The sequence below is a fragment of the Kogia breviceps genome, chromosome 7, assembly GCF_026419965.1.
Source record: "Kogia breviceps isolate mKogBre1 chromosome 7, mKogBre1 haplotype 1, whole genome shotgun sequence".
In the NCBI taxonomy this organism is placed as follows: Eukaryota; Metazoa; Chordata; class Mammalia; order Artiodactyla; family Physeteridae; genus Kogia; species Kogia breviceps.
Window position 1 is genome coordinate 80,427,374 of NC_081316.1, and position 18,000 is coordinate 80,445,373.

The following is an 18,000-nucleotide window of genomic DNA, read 5'->3' on the forward strand; positions in this document are numbered from 1 at the left end:
CAGCCTGGCCGACTTCGTGGAGAACGTGGAGTGGCGCGTGCTGGGCATGCCGGCCCGGCGGCGCGTGCTCACCTACGGCTGCTGCTCCGAGCCCTACCCGGACGTGACCTTCACGCTGCTGCTGCGCCGCCGCGCCGCCGCCTACGTGTGCAACCTGCTGCTGCCCTGCGTGCTCATCTCGCTGCTGGCGCCTCTCGCCTTCCACCTGCCCGCCGACTCGGGCGAGAAGGTGTCGCTCGGCGTCACCGTACTGCTGGCGCTCACCGTCTTCCAGCTGCTCCTGGCCGAGAGCATGCCGCCGGCCGAGAGTGTGCCGCTCATCGGTGAGCTCTGAGGACCCGGGGTGGCGGGGGAGGGGGCCGGGAGAGGACGCCCCCAACCCAGGGCTGAAGTGCGCGGGTGTACGCAGGTGCAGGAGTGCGAGCCGTACCGGCCTGGGTCAGCAGAGGGGCCCAGCTGAGCGTCTTGAGGTCCGGCCTCGTTCTGAGATTGAGGGGGAAGAGGTCGACCCCTTCCAAGGAGAAGGGGCAGAGGAAGGGGTTGGTCTTTCCTCAAGGACTTGATGGAGGAAGGTCTACATCCCCAGTGTTATAATCACAGGCAAAACATACTAAGTACTCATTGCGTGTCAGGCAGTCTCTTAAACACTTGACGTTTATTAACTCAAGGAAGCAGCACCACACACCTATGAGGAAGGTTCTATCATAGCTTGCTTCAGATCATGCTGGTTCTATTTAAGAGTGTGACTTTCACGGGACTGTGGGTGAGTTCAGCCTCCAGCAGTGAGGGGAACAATTAGGGAACAGGTAGCATCTGAGAACCTGACGGGGGAATGAGGAAGAGGGAGCCCTTGGCCCTTACCTCCTTCCCGCTTCCATCCATTGGGCTTGGAGGGTCCTGCAAGCCTTATGGGGGAGTGAGCTCATTCCTCCTTGTGCTCAGGCAGTTGGGGAGCTCAGACCCCCTGAGTTCTTGTCTGGGGCCTCAGTTCCCTTTCCCTCTCTTGCAGGAAAGTACTACATGGCCACCATGACCATGGTCACCTTCTCCACAGCGCTCACCATCCTTATCATGAACCTGCATTACTGTGGGCCTAGTGCCCGCCCAGTGCCAGCCTGGGCTCGGGCCCTCCTTCTGGGGCGCCTGGCACGGGGCCTGTGTGTGCGGGAACGGGGGGAACCCTGTGGGCAGTCTAGGCCTCCTGAGTCATCCCCCAGCCCCCAGCCTCCTGACAGAGAAGCTGGCCCACCAGCAGGCCCTTGCCATGAGCCTCGATGTCTCTGCCATCAGGAAGCCCTGCTGCGCCATGTAGCCACCATCACCAACACCTTCCACAGACACAGGGCTGCCCAGCGCTGCCATGAGGACTGGAAGCGCCTGGCCCGTGTCATGGACCGTTTCTTCCTGGGCATCTTCTTCTCCATGGCTCTGGTGATGAGCCTTCTCGTGCTGGTGCAAGCCCTGTGAGTCCCAGGGGTCTGCTGCAGCCACATCACCTCCAGATGGGGATGGAATGGCCAGGCCAGGTGGTGGTTGGCCCTCAGGCCACTCAGTCTCTCTCCACTGGGCCTCAGAGCCTGGGACATCCTCTCTTCAGTGCTACTGACTTCACACACCAGAGGGAGTACTCGTTGTCTCTGTACCCTAACCTCTAAGGGAAATCCAGAGCTTTCCACTCCCCTGATTCCTTCAGAGGAGGGACTCTAAGAAGGGTCAAGATCAAAGGGAAGTCCTGGAGGGACAGAACTGAACTCTGGTGCTGAGTGATAGTGCTTTCAGTGAGGAGAGTGCAGGTAGTACAAACAGAACTGCCACATTTCCTGTCTTCTCTTCCTTCCTCGGTGGCTGTTGTTACAGGGAATTGGTCTTGCCTGTCCCTACCTGGGGGCCCAGGGAAGGCAACTGGGAATTCAGGATTCCTGGTCCAGTTTCCAGAGCAGGAGGCCATACAAGGATTTGGCCCCAAAGCCCCAACTGATAATAAAGTGTGTGCCTATCACTTCCTCCATGTCCTCTCTTACCCTCAGGGCCTGTGGTGGTGGAACTTGGGGATCCAGCCTCTTAGGGACCTTAGGACTCATGGATCAGAGCAGAAATTACATCTTTGCTGACAAGAAAATGAGATCCAGTCCACCCCGTTCCCACACAGTGACATCCGGAGAGCTTGAAGGTGCCCAAGGTAGGGGCAGTACAGGAACCAGCTATTCACAAGGTATTTGTTCCTTTCTGACTTCCACACATTTTCTGGCACCACCTCTGTGCCTCAGACACAGTCCCTGCCCTCATAAGCTCACAGTTGGATGTGGGAGACCAGGGCCCTTTGGGAGCACAGAGGCAGGGCCCCTAACCCAGCAGGGTGGAGAGGCCAGAGAAGGCTTCCTGGAGGAATGAATAGGAGCAGTCCAGGTGTACATGGGAAGCATTTAAGTAATATCAGCAAATACCATGGCCAAGTACTTTTCTCCCCAATCACCCCCCCTCCAAACTACTTTAATCTTCTATCGCCAAGTGAGTGGTTACCTGTCCCGCAGTCCCCCCACCTCTACTCACTATCTTACTCCTAGACCCCTGGGTGAGGCCCAGTCCCTACATTTTCCTCTAGCTAGCAAGCCTGGCAGCTGCCAGAGAAGATCCCAGAGTTCCCTACAGATGGGGTTACCACAGATCTTGGCCGCACTTAAAGCATACATGTGGCTGACATCCTCATGTTGGGCAGAGGTGATGGCAGAGCTGTTCAGTGGCTGATGGATTAGAGGAGTCCTGGACTCTCTGGAAAGGCTTCTCCAACAAGGAACCAGAGCAGCAGTAGAAGGGAGCAGACTGCAGAAAGGGGGCCCTGACCCATGGCTGCAGGGAAAACAGAGGCACAGAGATTTAGGGGCGACATGAGATACACAAAGAAACAAGATGAAAAGAAAGAGCAGAGTGAGCTGACTGATAAACAAAATGCAATGAGAGACAAAGATGAAGAGAAAGAATTTAGGGAGGAAGGTAGAGATGAGACCAAGGAGAGCCCCAGTTCCCCTTCCAGAGGTCATTAGGTCTATCCCCCAGTCTCCTACTGACAAAACTGAGGCACTGCAGGGTGGGATGAAAAGGGGTAGAGATCTGAGTGGGATCTGGTGATGCTGATCTTTGCTCCTCTGCTCAAACTCTGGTGGGAGAGTTGCTGGTGCACTGGGATGGGGAATGGGGAGTGGGGCAGGAATCCTAAACTTTCCCAGTGCTTGAAATTACATTATCAGACCTCAAAGAGGCCGAGTTGGCGTCTGGAGACCTGGCTGGTCTTGACTCTGCCACTAACTCACTCTCACCTGGAGCAAGTCACTTCTGTCTCTGAGTCTCACTTTACTATATAATGAGGGTAATACTCCCTGTCAATAGTTGTCCAGTAAGGATAAAATGAGATGGTGTCTGAGGAGGTGGGGGCCAGCCTGGTATGGTGGTTCCAAATTCAGCTCCAGGACCAGGCTGTTTGGACCGAACACTTTTCTAGTTGTGTGTGGGGGGCTGGTTGCTTCATCTCTCTGTGCCTGCCTTCTCTCGTCTGTGGAACAGGGGTGATGACATTACCTGCATCATTGGATCATGGTGAGGATTCATGGAACCCTGAGTGGTACTGTGTCATGGAGAAGGGTGGGAACAAAAGGGAGGCTGGGGCTCCTTCCTATCAGCTGTTCTCAGAGCCCTGAGGGAGGAGGCGGGACCCGAGGGGGAGGGGTGGCTGTGATTTCCTCCTTGAGAATGGCTTATTCCCGCCTAGAGAAGTGGTGGCTGAGGCCGGACCTGGCACAGCAGGTGTTCAAGGGAAGAGAAGAGTCATAGCCAGAGGGAACCTGGGGACCATCTAGTCCGATATGCTTACTATGCAGATAGGGAAACTGAGGCCCAGAGAGGGATGTTCGGTCACAGAGTTAGGGCAGAGCCTGGGCTAGAGCCCAGGTCTCCAGCAGCCAAGACCTGACCTTGACCTTGGGAGGTGGTCTGAGAGAGCTCTGAAGGCAGTAACAGACCGAGGGCTCTGCAGCAGAAGGAGAAGGCCCAGGAGGAGTTTGTGGAGCGGCCCTTCCCTCTGTCGCTTCAGTGCAGCCTGGAGCTGTCTGGGCTCTGGTCAGTGGGCTCCTGGGAAGGCGGGGACGGCCGCAGGCTGGGGGGGCGGGTGTGTCAGCTCGGCGGCCATCTCCCACATACACATTCAGTGGGGAGGGTTAGCAACCCCCCACAGGTGTCTGCTTAAGGGAGTCTACTTTTTTTGATTAAAAGGGGGTTGTTTTTATTTTATGGGGGATATCCATCCAGGAGAGGGGCCCAGACCCAAGATAGCCAAGCTCAGCGCCAAACAGAGCCCCACAGATGCCCGCAGCCCTCACCTGAGTTATCCAGATGGCAGGGCCTTGACTTGCACTGCTTGTCTGTAGGGAAGAAACAGTAAAGAATCAAAGGCTCAGCAGCTCTCAGGATGGTAAGGGACTCCAGAGCCCCACGGCCCATCCCTGACTTGCTCTAGGAGAAGCTGGTGTGTTTTCTCCTAATTCTGCTTCCTTACAGTGGGACCTCCCTTGCCTGGGTTTGACTTGACCCGTGAATAGCAGAGCCAGAAAGGCGCCAGCCCTTGAAGCCAGGGTCATCTGGGCACTCCTCCTGCTCCCTTGGCCTGTAACTTTGCCTCCGTGCCACATCCACCTCTCCCTGTCCCATGTCTTGTCCCAGCCAAGGAGGGGCTAGTTTATGTTTTTTGTGTGTCTCCTTCACCTTCCATCAACTCGTGCACGCTCATGATGCTGTCCAAGGTGGTAACTGAAGCCGCGCTGGACCTTATCCCACTTGAGATGTGGTCCATGGTTCCAGCCAACAGCCTGCCTCTAACTATTGATATGAAAGGTGGGCCTCACAGGCCCCTGGGCATCCCTCAGCTAGGACCAGCAGCCCACAGCCCCTTCAGAGATTAAGGACCTGGGCCCATCTTCATGATTACTCCTCTGGATGGTCCAGGGAGGATGGACAGGAAAGCATCCGAGACCTACCAGAGCCCAAACTGGAATTTAGGGGTATGGCACCTGACTGCTGGCTCACCACCCCACCCCACACCCGCTAGCACACGTGACAGCACAGGATTTCTGTTCAGTCAAATAAACACACTCCTCTCAGAAAACTGGGGTGGGCCGCTTACTCATTTCTGGCAGCAGCTTCCAGCTGGGAGGAAAGCCTGACACCAAGTCTTTGTGGCCCTCAGATGGCCAAAGACATCTGCGTTAGTCAGGAAACCCTCTTCAGCCTCCCCACAGGCAAGTGGCCAGCTCTGGCTTAGACACCTCCAGGGTTGAGAAGCAAGCGTACTACTTAAGAAGGTTATGTCTCTCCTTGGACGGAAGGGGTGGAGGGGCTGGGGGACGGGACTCGGTCCTTCTCACTGTTTTTAATATCTCTGTATGTATCCTCTGAAAACGGGTCGGGCAAGGCCACCTTCAGCCCAGCTGCTGGCTGGCACGTGCCCTGCTCACCTTTGATGTACTCGCAGTTGTATGTGCTGCGCTGGCCCAGGGCCCGGAGGTAGATGCGGGCAGGGCCCTGGGCCGGTCTGCTGGCATTGATCACCTGGAAGGTCTCGAAGGGAGGGATCAGCACCTCCTCCTCCCCAGGGAAAAAGGAGTAGCCCTTGATAGGGGCCCCGAGACAGGTCCAGATGCCAAAGAAGGTGTCTTCCCCAAACTGCTGGGCTGCAGCATTCTGCAGGGATGCAGAGGCAAAGCCCCCCAGCCTGACAGTGGCCCCGGGCGCCGCTGGCCGGAAGTGCAGGCCCTGCACCCCTCGGAACACCTGGCGGCACTGGGGTGGACGCTGGCCCCTGCCCAGCAGCTGCAGGGCCTCGGTCAGCAGGAAGTGGAGTGTCTTGAAGGAGAAGTGGTGGAGGTAGTGGGCCCGGGAGCGGCCAGCCTCGCGCACGGCCGCGTTGAATTCTTTGTGCAGGGGGCTGTTAGCCGTGTAGGCCAGGAGGGCCACCCCGTGCTCTTCTCGGAAGCCCGCGGGCGGGGCCAGACGGGTAGGGCTGAGGCCCCACTTGGGCCCCCAGGCCTGGCGCTCCTGCCACTGGCTGCTTGCTTGAGCCCAGACATCGGCGTACACTTTGTTGGCCTGGAACTCCGTGCGGTTGAGATCTGGGAGAGCCGCCGCCATGGCTGTGGCACAGCCAGCATACTGGTCATCAAAGGAGGCCAGGGCCATGTCCAGGGGCATTTCTCGAGAGAAGAGGTCCCGTCGTGTGATGGGGTGGCTCTGGGCCTGAGGCAGGGGGAGCAGCAAGGACTGAGAGGTTAGGCCCTAGGAGAACGGGAGCCCTGTTATCCAGCTTCCCCCTCCACTGAGCTGAGAAAGAGTAAGGGCCGCAAACACACCTGGAGGGGAAGGGGATTGGGAACTACTAGCTACAGATCTCCGAGACCAGGCTCTGGGGCTGTCCCCTCGGGCTGAGCGATCTCCAAGCGAAGCATCCGGCAGAGTTCAGAAGCCAGCAGTGGGGGGGATGGGGTCAGCGGAGGATGACTGTACCTGAAGTGCTTCCATGAGGCCCATGGACACGAGCAGCAGAGACATCATGGCAGGGGTCTGCATGTTGGAGGTGACCCTGGGCAAGTTACTCTTTGGGTCTCAGTTTCCTTGTCTGGAAAATGGGAATCTGCACAGTTTAATAAATTGTGATGAATTGACACCAAGTCTGGGCCCCTTCCGGTGCTTGACAGAGTCACAACATAGAAACGGAGGCTCAGAGAGAGGGGGGACCCTTCTTGCCAGAAGGAACATGGGAGACTTCCTGGAGGAGGTGACATGTGAACAGGGTCTTGTGGGACAAATAGGAGAATAAGGCTTCAGTCAGGGGAGGTAAGAGAGAAAAGATTGGAGTTGAGGGTGGGAAGGGAGTTTGGGACAGCACGAATGGGAAGAGCAAAGGTATTAGAGGTAGGGACTCTCAGGCTGTAAAGAGTGAAAGACGTTCCGGCTAGTGTGGCAGTTGCAGTGTTGGAAAGCCTGGGGCCAGTCCTAAAGGAGCTGGACTGCCACAGTGAGAGGTCCAGGCTTCCCCTCAGAGGGACATGAGGCTGGAGCAGGGCAGATCCAGGAGTGGTCAGCTGGTGGGGCCACAGCAGGACTCCAGGGTCAGGCTTAGAGCAGGGCTTGGGGATCCAGAGGGTCCTCCTCTGTCCCTGCAATCCTGCTGCCAACTGAACCCTCACCCTAAGCCCTCAGCTGATGCCAGGCAGGGACCCCCAGGTGGTGTGGGAAGAGGGGCTGCATGGGGGAGAGTACAGAGGGTACTGCTTCCCCCAGGGAAGCCTCCTACATCCTCTGGGTGGGCACGCTGAGGGCCCAAAGTGGCTCCAAGAAGGTGTCCCAACTTTGGGTCAAGATTGGAACAGACGGTTTCTAAGTTGGTGCTGCTTCTTTTTTTGTTTATTTTATTACCAAGTAATGCATGCTTATTGTGTATGAATGAATCACAAAGCCCAAGTCCCCCTTTTCTTGCTTTCCCTCCATGTCCCCCTTCTCACTGTTACCCATGCCTGCTGTTTCTGTGGTAATGGTACCCTTCAAGACCTTTTTCGATGCACACACAAGTAATATATTTAAATATACATACACAGTTTTCTGTATACAGACTATTTTGGGGTTTTTTATTGTCACTATTTTCAAAAAGAAAAAGGAAGCATGCTTACACATACGTGTTCTACAACCTTTTCCCAGGTAACAATGTACCATGGACTTCCTTCCATGTCACACATTCATATCTACCTTGTTCGTTATGATGGCAGCATGGAATTTCATATATAGTTAATCCATAATTTATTTAACCATTTCCTTATTGAGGGACACTTAGGGTTTTTTTCCTATTTTTTTGTTATTACACATGATATTGCAGTGAACATCCATGTATATAAATCCTTGTCCTCTTGTCTGCATATTTTTATAGGAAAGATATCAAGAAGGTGATATTTAAAGGATCTGAATAGTGTTCATTTAGATAGCCACCGCACCACTGCCAGGTTGCCATCCAAAAGGTCCCACTTCACCCTCCCACCAACAATGGACAAAAGTGCCCTTTTCTCCATGTCTTTGCCAACACTGGGCATTATTAATCTCTCTTAATTTTCATTTAACTGGTGGTACAAATGGTATGTAGTTTTTAATTTACGTCTCTGGTCACTTAACAGGATCAATCATAACTTTAATTTTTTTTTTTTTTTTTTTGGCCGCGATGCATGGCAGGCGGCATCTCAGTTCCCCAGCCTGGGATCAAACCTGGGCCCTCGGCAGTGAAAGCTAGAGTCCTAACCACTGGATTGCCAGGAAATCCCCATAACTTTAATTTTTAATTTTTTAAAGTTTTAACTTAATAAAAGGTAATACATTTTCATTATTCAAAATTTATAGTCCGCGAAGCATGCAGTGAAATGTCTTTCTCTCACTGATCCCCCAACCCCAACCTTCTCTCCCTAGAGCTAACCAGTGTTCCCATTTCCTGTTTCCATTCCTTCCAGAGAGACTCTAGATGCATACCAGCAACTTCTCAGGTATTTCTCTTTTCCTTCTTTTATACAGACCGTAATACAGTTAGTGGTTTTTTATCTTTGGAAATCTGATGAAACCTGAAACGGCTCCTCAGAAAATGGATATATGCTCCTTCACACAGACGTTACACAAATTTCAGGGTGGTTATGCATCTACCCCAGTCTCATTCAGGTTAAGCATCCCTGCTCCCGAATCTCCTCTGGCTTCTGGTGGAGCCTAAGTTTTGATGATTCAGTGACCCTAATCCACTGGGATGTTATGTGGCTATAATTTTGTGAGTCTCCAAATCTAAGATCCTCTAATTGCCAGTATACAGTTTAAATTGAGGTATGAGTTTCTCTGGGCAATGGAGTTAACAGCCAGCAGAGTTGATCAAATTCAACATGTTCCAAACTGAACTTCTCTTCCCTCTCTCAAAACCTGCTTACTCATTTATTCAGAAAATTCTTGAGCATCTGTAATGTGTCAGGCACTGAGGATAAAATTATGAACAGAAACAACAAAACCCACATCCCTGCTTCTTTAAGCTCTTTTAAGGTGGAGATGGAGTGAGGAATTTCAAGTAGCATGTTACAAGAACCCAAAGAGCCTGATGGAAACACATTTGTACAAGGAGTGGGGTTAAGTGAGGGGCTGACCAGAGGAGATTCAGAGTAGGTAGAACTTAAAATGGCATCACAGTGGGGTGTAAACCTGAGATACCGCTCCCTAATTCCAGGATAGAATGCTAATGGGCAGAGAATGCAGCAGCAAAAAACTACTTGAACTCTTGTAGTCTCTTGGAATCCACCAAAAAAGCCTGAGCTTCTATAATAGATCTTCTCTTTGTGGAGAAACTAGTCCATGGGTTCAAGTGGGGCTTTCCTCACTCTGTACCCCCATGAGGGGAATACATGACCCCAAACTGGTGCTCTAATGCCCTGGCCATTGTGATTGGCTCATGGATGGACACATAACCCAAGCGAGACTACTCAGAGTCTTTCTTGAGATTTGATAGCTGGGTGCTGTGTAAAAGAGAGTGTGCCAGACACTGTTGATTCCCCAACCCGTATCCCCTCAGCTCATCTTCAAGTTCAACACAGGTGCAATGGATAGTTCTCAAGCATCTGACAGCTTCCCACCCTTAGTGTTCTGTATATTTCTGTGTCCAAGGCTTTCTCCATCACCCTGGGAGCTTGCTCAGGGCAACCCCAAAGTGCAGGAGATTTAATGTTCCCAAGGACAGCTGTCACCCAGTGAGGGTAGTCAGATTCTCTGTTCCACAGAGGGTCCCCAGTGGGACATAGTTGACCACAGTGGTCGCACAGCTTTTGCGGGGGAGCTTTTCTCTCTTCTTCAACTCACTTTGCCACTCCTTCACTGGTACTTCCTGGGATCACCTTTCAAATAAGCTGACTATACCCAATCCTTGTCTCGGGGTTGGCTTTTGGGGGAACCCAAACCAAGAGAGAAGGTCTTCTCTTTGGGTCAGAAACCATCAGAACATGGCCCAGAACTGTTCCTTCAGCCTGCACCCAGTGGAGCAGACCTGGGCCCAGCCCACAACAGGGAGGTGCCCAGCTGAGGCAGACTGGCAGCCTGAAGCAGAGCTGCCCATCCAAGCTCACTTTAGCCAATCTACAGTCAATGTGAAGACCCAGGAGTATGAGAATAAATGTTTGCATGCCACTGAGATTTTGTGGCACACAGCAAAATGGTCATGCAGTGAAAACATGAGGCCAACTATGTCTCTCACTGCCTCTCCACTATCCTGTTTCTGTCCCCGTCTCTGCCCTGCAGAAACACAGCAATAAAAGGTACCAGAGGCTTGTGATAGGGCAGGAGAATTGTGAAGTCAGACATTGAATCATGCAGCCAGACTAAGGTATTGGCAGTGAGGGAGGACCCAGCATTACTAGGTAGAATTTACTAGACTTGGTGTCTGATGGGATTTAGGGGATGAGATGGGAAATCAAGGCTCACAACTCTGGTTCCCATGCTCTAGGTTGGAAATACAGAGGAGAAGCAGAGGAAACTTTAAAAGCTCATCCCCACACATAGTAGGTGCTCAATTTAAAAATGTATTGAATAAATGATCAGGTTAGGGGGGAACTGGTGAGTTCAGTTTGGCACATGTGGACTCTCTAGGGGCAGGTGTCCAAGATGGAGCAGAATGGACAATAGAAGACATTTGAGAGTCATAGGTGTATTGAGGTCAGGGAAGAGATAAGGTCCCCAGGGAAAGAGGCAGGGAGGGCTGAGGAGAAAAGAGAGCAGCTTGAAGCCAAGGCACAGGCAGAGCAAGACACTTCCTTGGGTTACTAGGGACTCTTCACTTCTGGCCTTTGGGTCCCATTAGATACCCTGGGATCCTTGTGATTGATTCCTCTTTGGGCTTCATCCAGCTCAGGGTGGTTCCCGTGAACTTGCCAGCAGAAGAGTCTCGCATAATCTACCATCCTTATTATTCATCCAGTCGCCCAAGATGGTTACTTGGGTTTCCATTCATTCAGCCATTCATCAAACACTAATTTAGTTGTCAACTAATGCTGGGCACAGTATGGGTCCATCCTCAATGCTCCTTCCCTTTCCCCATCCCCACATGCCCTGCCATGGCTCAGGTCAGCCCCTGCCTTCTCCCTGATCTCCCTACCTCCGCTGTCACCCCTGCTAATCCACACTGCTGCTGCTTCGCGGAGTAGGGAGAACAATGTTTCTAAAGCACAGCTGGTCATGTTCCTTACCTGCTTGAAAACCCTCTGTGGCAAACCTGACTGGAAGAAATATCTCAAAATGCAGAGATGACAATTATGAGGCAAGGGATGAGAAGACATCCAGAAAGGAAAAGAAAAAAAAAAAAGCAAGAGATCAAAACAAAACTTACCTCCTTACCCTCAGGACAGAGTCCAACCTCCAGACACTGGCATTTGAAGCGCTCTGTGATCTTTCCCGCCATAACCTCTTCAGCCTCATGCCCCACCACCCCTGCTTGACTTCTACAGTACAGAGCAAAGTTCCAGGTGAGGCGCTGCTGCTTCCCTCCATGTGCTGGGGATGCCCTTCTCCTGCTACCCACTCTTCAAGGCTTTGCTCAGGAGCCACCTCCTCCAGGAAGCCCTCTGATTCCTCTGGCTTCCTAAATCACCCTGTGCTTTCCCGTCACTGTCCTAATCGTAGTGTGCTGCCCTTCAATGTCTGCCTCCCCCCTGGCCTGTGAATTCCCTGAGGGCAGGGACCAGGTATGACCCATTCTGTGTCCCCAGAGCTCAGCCCAAGGCCAGGCACAAGTGGGCCCTCCTGGAATGTTTGCTGCAAGTCTGAGAGGCTTTCTGGGTGCAGCTAACAATGTAGAGCACAGCAGAACAGGTGCATTGATGACTTAGTGACCAGTTTTGCAGGGAATGGTATGGAGGCCAAAGTGGTGGGGAGGGCCTGGGAGGCCAGGAAGTGGAGGCACTGGGCAACCCCTTTTCCTACCCCAGCTGCCCTTCTGTCCTTCCTGTCATCCTGCTCAGGGCACTTCTCGTCAGTTTCCCCTCATCCAGACCCATGATGAGCATTCCCTACTGGGGATGTGACTCCAAATCCCTCCCCAGAAATCCCCAAATCCCAATGGCCTCAAACCTCCCTAGGTATCCCAAACCTCTCCATCAGAGGTGCAATGGTCTGAATATTTGTGTCTCCCCAAAATTCATGTTGAAACCCTAATGCCTGATGTGATGGTATTAGAAGGGAGAGTGCTTTAGGAGATAATTAGTTCATTAGTTCATGAACCCTCATGACTGGGATTGCTGTTCTTATAAAAGAGACCCCATGGGCTTCCCTGGTGGCGCAGTGGTTGGGAGTCTGCCTGCCGATGCGGGGTACGTGGGTTCGTGCCCGATCCGGGAAGATCCCACATGCCACGGAGCGGCTGGGCCCGTGGGCCATGGCCGCTGAGCCTGCGCATCCGGAGCCTGCGCTCCGCAGTGGGAGAGGCCGCAGCGGTGAGAGGCCCGCGTACCACAAAAAAAAAAAAAAAAAAGAGACCCCATGGACTTCCCTAGCACCTTCTACCATGTGAGAACACAGTGGGAAGGTACTGGCTATGAACCAAGAAAAGGGCCCTCATCCGACCAGGCTGGCACACTGATCTCAGACTTTCAGCCTCCAGAACTATAAGAAATATCTGTTTGTTGTTGATAAGTTACCCAGTCTGTGGCATTTTGTTATAGCAGTCTGAACAGACTAAGATGTAAGGTTCCCTGAAACTCTTCCTAATGATTCCTGTAACTCTACCATTAATACCTCAAATTTCCCCTTTAAAAAAAAACCACTTTTCATGCCCAGTGCCCAGGAACAGGTGGTGTGCCCCTTACCTAGACTTTCTCCAGGATGGGGAAGCTGGTATTGGTCTCCAGCGATGGCCACCAGTGGAGGGGGAGGGCAGATTTCTCTTTTATACCGTCAGTCCCCCACCCCTTGTACCTCTCCCATACAGCTGCTCAGAAATGTGACACTCCCCCATCTATTTCTGGACTAGCCTCTACCCAGTCCGCTCTGGGTCAGAGCATGTCCCATGAAAAGGGAACCCCTGAAGCCAGAAGGAAATCAAGGATCCAGGCTAGAACGACTGCCTCCCCGCTGGGTTTGGTCCAACATTCAGCACCCCTGGCCTCAGGGAGTATCTCCTTATTTCACCTAAGGTGCAAGGCGAGATTCCCAAAAGGCCTGGGTCCCAACCCTAGCACTCATTGGCCATGTGATGTTGGAGGACTTTCTGCTTCACTCAAGACCCTTGTTCAATGACTAGATTTGACTCCATCTCTTGGGGTCTTTCTTGGGGTTCCAGGTCTCAGGATGGGAGAAGGAATTCCCCAAAGCCAGAGGGTAGAGAGAAGACAAAGCCATGAGACCGGAGGTTCAGGCTGCCAGAAAGCTCTTCCCAGAGCTGCTGATTCCTCAGCTGGCCCCTTCTCCCATTACCTCCCAGTGGGCATCTAAGACTCAGAGCCAGGTTATTTATAGGCAAGCCCAGGGAGGTGAGGGGAAAGGCTAGTGTTGATAAACATGGGGTCACCTGAGTCTGAGAGGTCAGGGGAGAGAGGGTCTAGGGAGGGGCGGGGTTGGACCCTGAAGATGTGAGAGAGAGAGCTCTGCATCTGGGCCAGGCTTCCTGAAGGGAAGGGGCTATAAAGAGAAGAGAGTGGGGTGGGGGCCCGCTAACAGGCTGGACCACACGTGACCCACGTGTTCGCCATATGCAAATTGTATGCAAATGAACGAGTGCACAAGTGGTGACCTCTCGGCTGGCTGGACCCTCTTGGTCTCTGCGACCTAGTTGTCTGGAGCCCGGGCCGTGGCGGTCATAATTCCCCTCCTCTAGCACTGGTTTTGCTCGGAGAAAAGGGTCTTGGAGAAAGACCTCGCAGTCCTTGGGAAGGAGAGTTAAGTACGGCCCTCAGCCCCGCCCCCCAAACCCCAGGGTTTGTCGTTGGGGAAGAGAGTTGTCGGGTTACTGCCAATGGGGCTATAATTAGCCGCGGGACTTCGTTGATCCGCGGGACTTCGTTGATCCGCGGGACTCGGGGGACAGGGGTCAGCGCGGCGCCCCCGCAGACTTCAGTCCCCGCCGCCCGGAACCTTCAGTGCTCCTTCCCGCTCTCCGCCTCCGCCACCTCCAGGTGGGTCCCCGGCCCCCCGTCCCCTACCTTCTCCAAGCGGAGCCAAATTACCGCTCTCCCTTTACCATTCCCGACCAGAAGGCGCTGAGCCCCCGGGCAGCTGGGAGGTGGGGGAGCTGAGACGGGTTGTGCTGGGGTGGAGGCGGGGTGGGGGGTGGGGGGGTAGGGGATAAAGTCCAAGCCCCGCCCACACACTTAGGGCTACTCTGGGCACCGCCTGCACCCCGCCGGGCCAAGTCCTAGACCAGGGGCCCCTCACACCATGGAAGAAACTCTCCAACTGTCTGTCCACCAGCCCATCGAAGCCAAGACTCCACCGTCGCTGGTCCCACCCTCATCGGGATCTCACTCTCCAAGACTCCCAGAGGAATGATGTTGGTGGCTCTGTTGATCGCCCTTAGCTGCCTTGGCATCCACACCCTCAACGGCATCCTCATTTACGCCCCCTGGCAGGTAACTGGAGGGAACCATTTGCTGCCACAAAGGGAACAGTTGGGGTGGACCCGGGGCCTGACTCCTCAAAGAGCCTTCCCAGGGACGCTTCTCTAGGATGCCATTCCTCTTAATCCTCTTTCTCTCAGGAACCTCCATCCCTATAGGGAGCCCCAACTTCCCATTCCATCTCCCAGAACCCGACCTCCACCTACTGGTCCTGCTGTGATCCTCCTTCCTTCTATGGTCCTCCCTTGGGATTGCCTGCTTCTTTCTCCTCTCACTTCCCATCTCCCACCACAGGCCCAGCCTAACAAACTCCTTTGGGCTACCTGTGTACTGCCCTCCCTCAGCCCCTCGCAGATCAGGGCTTGACCTCCTCCCAATCCCCACCCCCAGGTTTGAGGATGAGGGGTTCTAGAGCAGGAGAGGACTCAGAGTCTCAGAGCTGACAGTGACTTGCTGTGGTGTCTAGCACCTGTGTGAGGGGGAAGGAGTCTGAGGATGGGGATGGGGTCAGGTAATTGGAGACTGGCCATACGTTTGTATGTCACCTGCATACTGAGTCTTAGAGCCAGAACGGTGCTTGGAAGTCTTCCAGCCCCACATCCCACTGAGTGCAGGAACCTCTCTAATGATAAATGACCCCTCTTAGTTAGTACACAAGTGAGGATCTATATGTTATCCTTACAATAACCCTGTGAGGTTGGAAGTATCCTCAACTTATAGGTGGAGAACATGAGGTCCAGAGAAGCTTAGAGACTCGCCCAAGATCTCATAGCCCGTAAGTGGTGAAGCCAGGATTTGAACCCATGTCTGTCTGGCTCCAGTGCCTGTTATTTAAGCCCTTGAGCTCTTGCCAAATTTCACACCCCAGATATTTGGGCGTAGAAATGAGATTCTGTGTTTCTGAAGTGATCTGCCACCAGGACCTCTGCCTTTCCTGTGTGGCTCCTCTCTTCCTTACCTCTATAGGCCCAGAATGTTTCCATCCAGAATCTGAGCCTGGCTCCAAACACCTTTGATGATGCCTATGTGGGCTGCTCGGAGGAGATGGAGGAGAAGGCAGTCCATCTGCTAGCGGAGGAGATGGCTAACCATACCAGGCTGCGAGAGTCCTGGGAGACAGCCCAGAAGGCCTGGGAGCAAAGGCATCCAGGGCTCAGCCTGCCTCCAGGCTTCAAAACCCAGCACGGAATCGCCATCATGGTCTACACCAACTCATCCAACCCTTTATACCGGGAGCTGAACCAGGCTGTGCGGACAGGCGGCGACTCCAGAGAGTTCTACATGCAGCACTTCCCCTTCAAGGCCCTGCATTTCTACCTGACCCGGGCCCTGCAGCTGCTGCGGGGCAGTAGGGACTGCAGCAGGGAACCTGGGCAGGTGGTGTTCCGAGGCGTGGGCACCATTCGATTTGAACCCAAGGAGCTGGGGGGCTCTGTCCGCTTAGGCCAGTTTACCTCCAGCTCCCTGGATGAGGCAGTGGCCCGCAGATTTGGTAATGCCACCTTCTTCTCTCTAAGGACTTGCTTTGGGGCCCCGATCCAAGCCCTGTCTGTCTTTCCCAAGGAGCGTGAGGTGCTGATCCCCCCGCATGAAGTCTTCTTAGTCACCAGTTTCTCCCAGGATGGAGTCCGGAACCTGGTGACTCTCTCCAGCAATAATCAGATGTGCAGCCACTTTAACTGCGCCTATCTGGGTGGTGAGCCATGCATGAGGGAAGCAGGATGGGCAGTATGTCTCTGGTTTATTTCCGTCCCCAGGGCCTTCAGGAGACCTGTGTGATTAATGGGGAAGTTGAGGGCTTGAAGTTAGCTGGAGTTATTTTTCTCTGTGACTCAGGTTTTGCCAGCTCAGAGAAGGCCCTATAAGTGTTTTCTGGATCTGTGAATATTCTCAGATGATGCTGTAAAGGTCCTTGAAAGTTTCCTTCTGCTCTACAGTCTAAAACACCAAAAGAACCTGGTTAAGGGGGGCAATAATCAGAGGAAAGTGACAGGAGTGCTGCTTCAGATCTCAGGAGGCCCTGGGCATAATAGCGTAACACATGCGCTATTCCCAAGTGCTGAGGCAGGGACAGAGTGAGGCCAGGAAGGTAGCAGGGTTGGAAAGGCAATCTGGGAAGATTTCTTGGAAGAAGAAGGAGGAAGGGAAGTCAGAAGTTTGTATTTAGGACAAGGGAAAGCTGGATTGAGATTGGGAATGGCCATGCCAGGACCTGGTGAGAAGGGAAGTTCGGGGTGTGAGGGTCTGTCTGCATGGAGGCCTCACTGTGCTGTCTGTTGCAGCGAAGAAGAGGCCGAGCTGTGAGTCTGTGCCAAGTGAGTCACCCTCCTGCCCCTCCCTAAGCTGCTTTGACTCCCCCTGGACCTGCTGACCCTTCACCACCTTTTCTTCTCTCTCCAGCAGGAGGACAGGCTGACTCAGTCTCCAACGGGGCCTTCTCTCTGCTCTCTTCGAAGGCCCTGCCCTTGGCCTCTTGGGAGTTCCAGCTCTTAGGAGCTGTGCTCTGAAAGTTCAGTGCCTGCCACGTAGGAGTCCTGGGAAATGATGACTTCCATATGAAGATGGGAGGCTTTGAAGAACCTGGAGAAGTCAGAACATGGTTTCAGACCCAGACCTAGCAGCCATCTCCCCAGCCAGGATGTTGGGGGATCTGAGGCCATGGTAGGGTGGAGGGATCCCCGCTACATGGTAGGGACTCCAGGGACAAGCAAGGGTAGTGCTGTGACAGCCACTGGATTAAACAGTATTGCAGTGTGGTGACCTCAAATTTCATGATTGGTTTGTTCCATGAGACTAGACCATCTGCGCTGCTCTGGCCATATGGGACTCAGGGACTGAGGGACTAAAAAGAATGACTTTTTGATCACTTTTAGACATGGTCTCAGTGCAGACCCTTGTCATACACTGTAACCTGCAAACCCAGACACTTTAATAGACAGAGGTTCCTCACAACAGCCCTGAAGGCAGGAAGGGGAACAGATGGCTTCCTAGGCCATTTGTCAGATGAGGAATGCAGAGCCAAGGAAGGAAGCAACTTGCTGAAGGTCAGAGAGGTAGTGCTGAAACCAGGACCCTTACCTCCTAGTCCAGAACCCTTTCCACCAAACATCTGAAGGGACTCAAAGTAGGATCCTAAGCCCCAGATATCTGGGACCCCAGAGCAAGCCATTTCTCTCTGCCCTGCTTCCACAAGGGTTCATTTGGGGCTTGGGGATCTCAAAACATCAAGAGACAGATTCTCACACACTCTGGAGGCATCTGACATCCAGAACAGAGGCTTTACTGAAGCAAGGAAAGCAGCACAGGCTCCTACTGAGCCCCACCCTCACCCATCTAGGCTGTTCTACTCAGCAAC

The 18,000-nt window shown here is 53.4% G+C and overlaps 3 protein-coding genes across 9 annotated transcripts; 2 read left to right on the plus strand and 1 right to left on the minus strand.

The window, feature by feature from the left end:
* The first annotated feature begins 46 nt into the window (after nt 1-46).
* CHRNA10 (cholinergic receptor nicotinic alpha 10 subunit) lies at nt 47-1,467 on the plus strand. Its single transcript, XM_059070266.2, has 2 exons — nt 47-323; nt 1,010-1,467. The coding sequence occupies exons 1-2, from the start codon at nt 47-49 to the stop codon at nt 1,465-1,467; spliced, it is 735 nt and encodes a 244-aa protein (XP_058926249.2).
* A 942-nt stretch (nt 1,468-2,409) lies between these two features.
* On the minus strand, nt 2,410-12,955 carry ART1 (ADP-ribosyltransferase 1). 5 transcript variants are annotated; one of them, XM_067038791.1, is made up of 6 exons: nt 12,900-12,955; nt 11,426-11,537; nt 6,547-6,658; nt 5,502-6,279; nt 4,371-4,412; nt 2,410-2,847 (listed from the first exon to the last, which is right to left on the minus strand). In XM_067038791.1, the coding sequence occupies exons 3-6, from the start codon at nt 6,607-6,609 to the stop codon at nt 2,750-2,752; spliced, it is 981 nt and encodes a 326-aa protein (XP_066894892.1). In that variant the 5' UTR covers nt 6,610-6,658; nt 11,426-11,537; nt 12,900-12,955; the 3' UTR covers nt 2,410-2,749. The 5 variants fall into 5 exon arrangements, with proteins under 5 accessions (XP_066894892.1, XP_058924747.1, XP_066894890.1 ...); XM_059068764.2 differs by having other exon boundaries at nt 6,547-6,673; XM_067038789.1 differs by lacking the exon at nt 11,426-11,537.
* Nucleotides 12,956-13,801: 846 nt separating this feature from the next.
* On the plus strand, nt 13,802-17,412 carry ART5 (ADP-ribosyltransferase 5). 3 transcript variants are annotated; one of them, XM_059068765.2, is made up of 5 exons: nt 13,802-14,204; nt 14,500-14,657; nt 15,612-16,341; nt 16,928-16,960; nt 17,046-17,412. In XM_059068765.2, the coding sequence occupies exons 2-5, from the start codon at nt 14,574-14,576 to the stop codon at nt 17,150-17,152; spliced, it is 954 nt and encodes a 317-aa protein (XP_058924748.1). In that variant the 5' UTR covers nt 13,802-14,204; nt 14,500-14,573; the 3' UTR covers nt 17,153-17,412. The 3 variants fall into 3 exon arrangements, with proteins under 3 accessions (XP_058924748.1, XP_066894895.1, XP_066894894.1); XM_067038793.1 differs by having other exon boundaries at nt 13,814-14,204; nt 17,049-17,412; XM_067038794.1 differs by lacking the exon at nt 16,928-16,960 and having other exon boundaries at nt 13,813-14,204.
* The last annotated feature ends 588 nt before the right edge of the window (nt 17,413-18,000 follow it).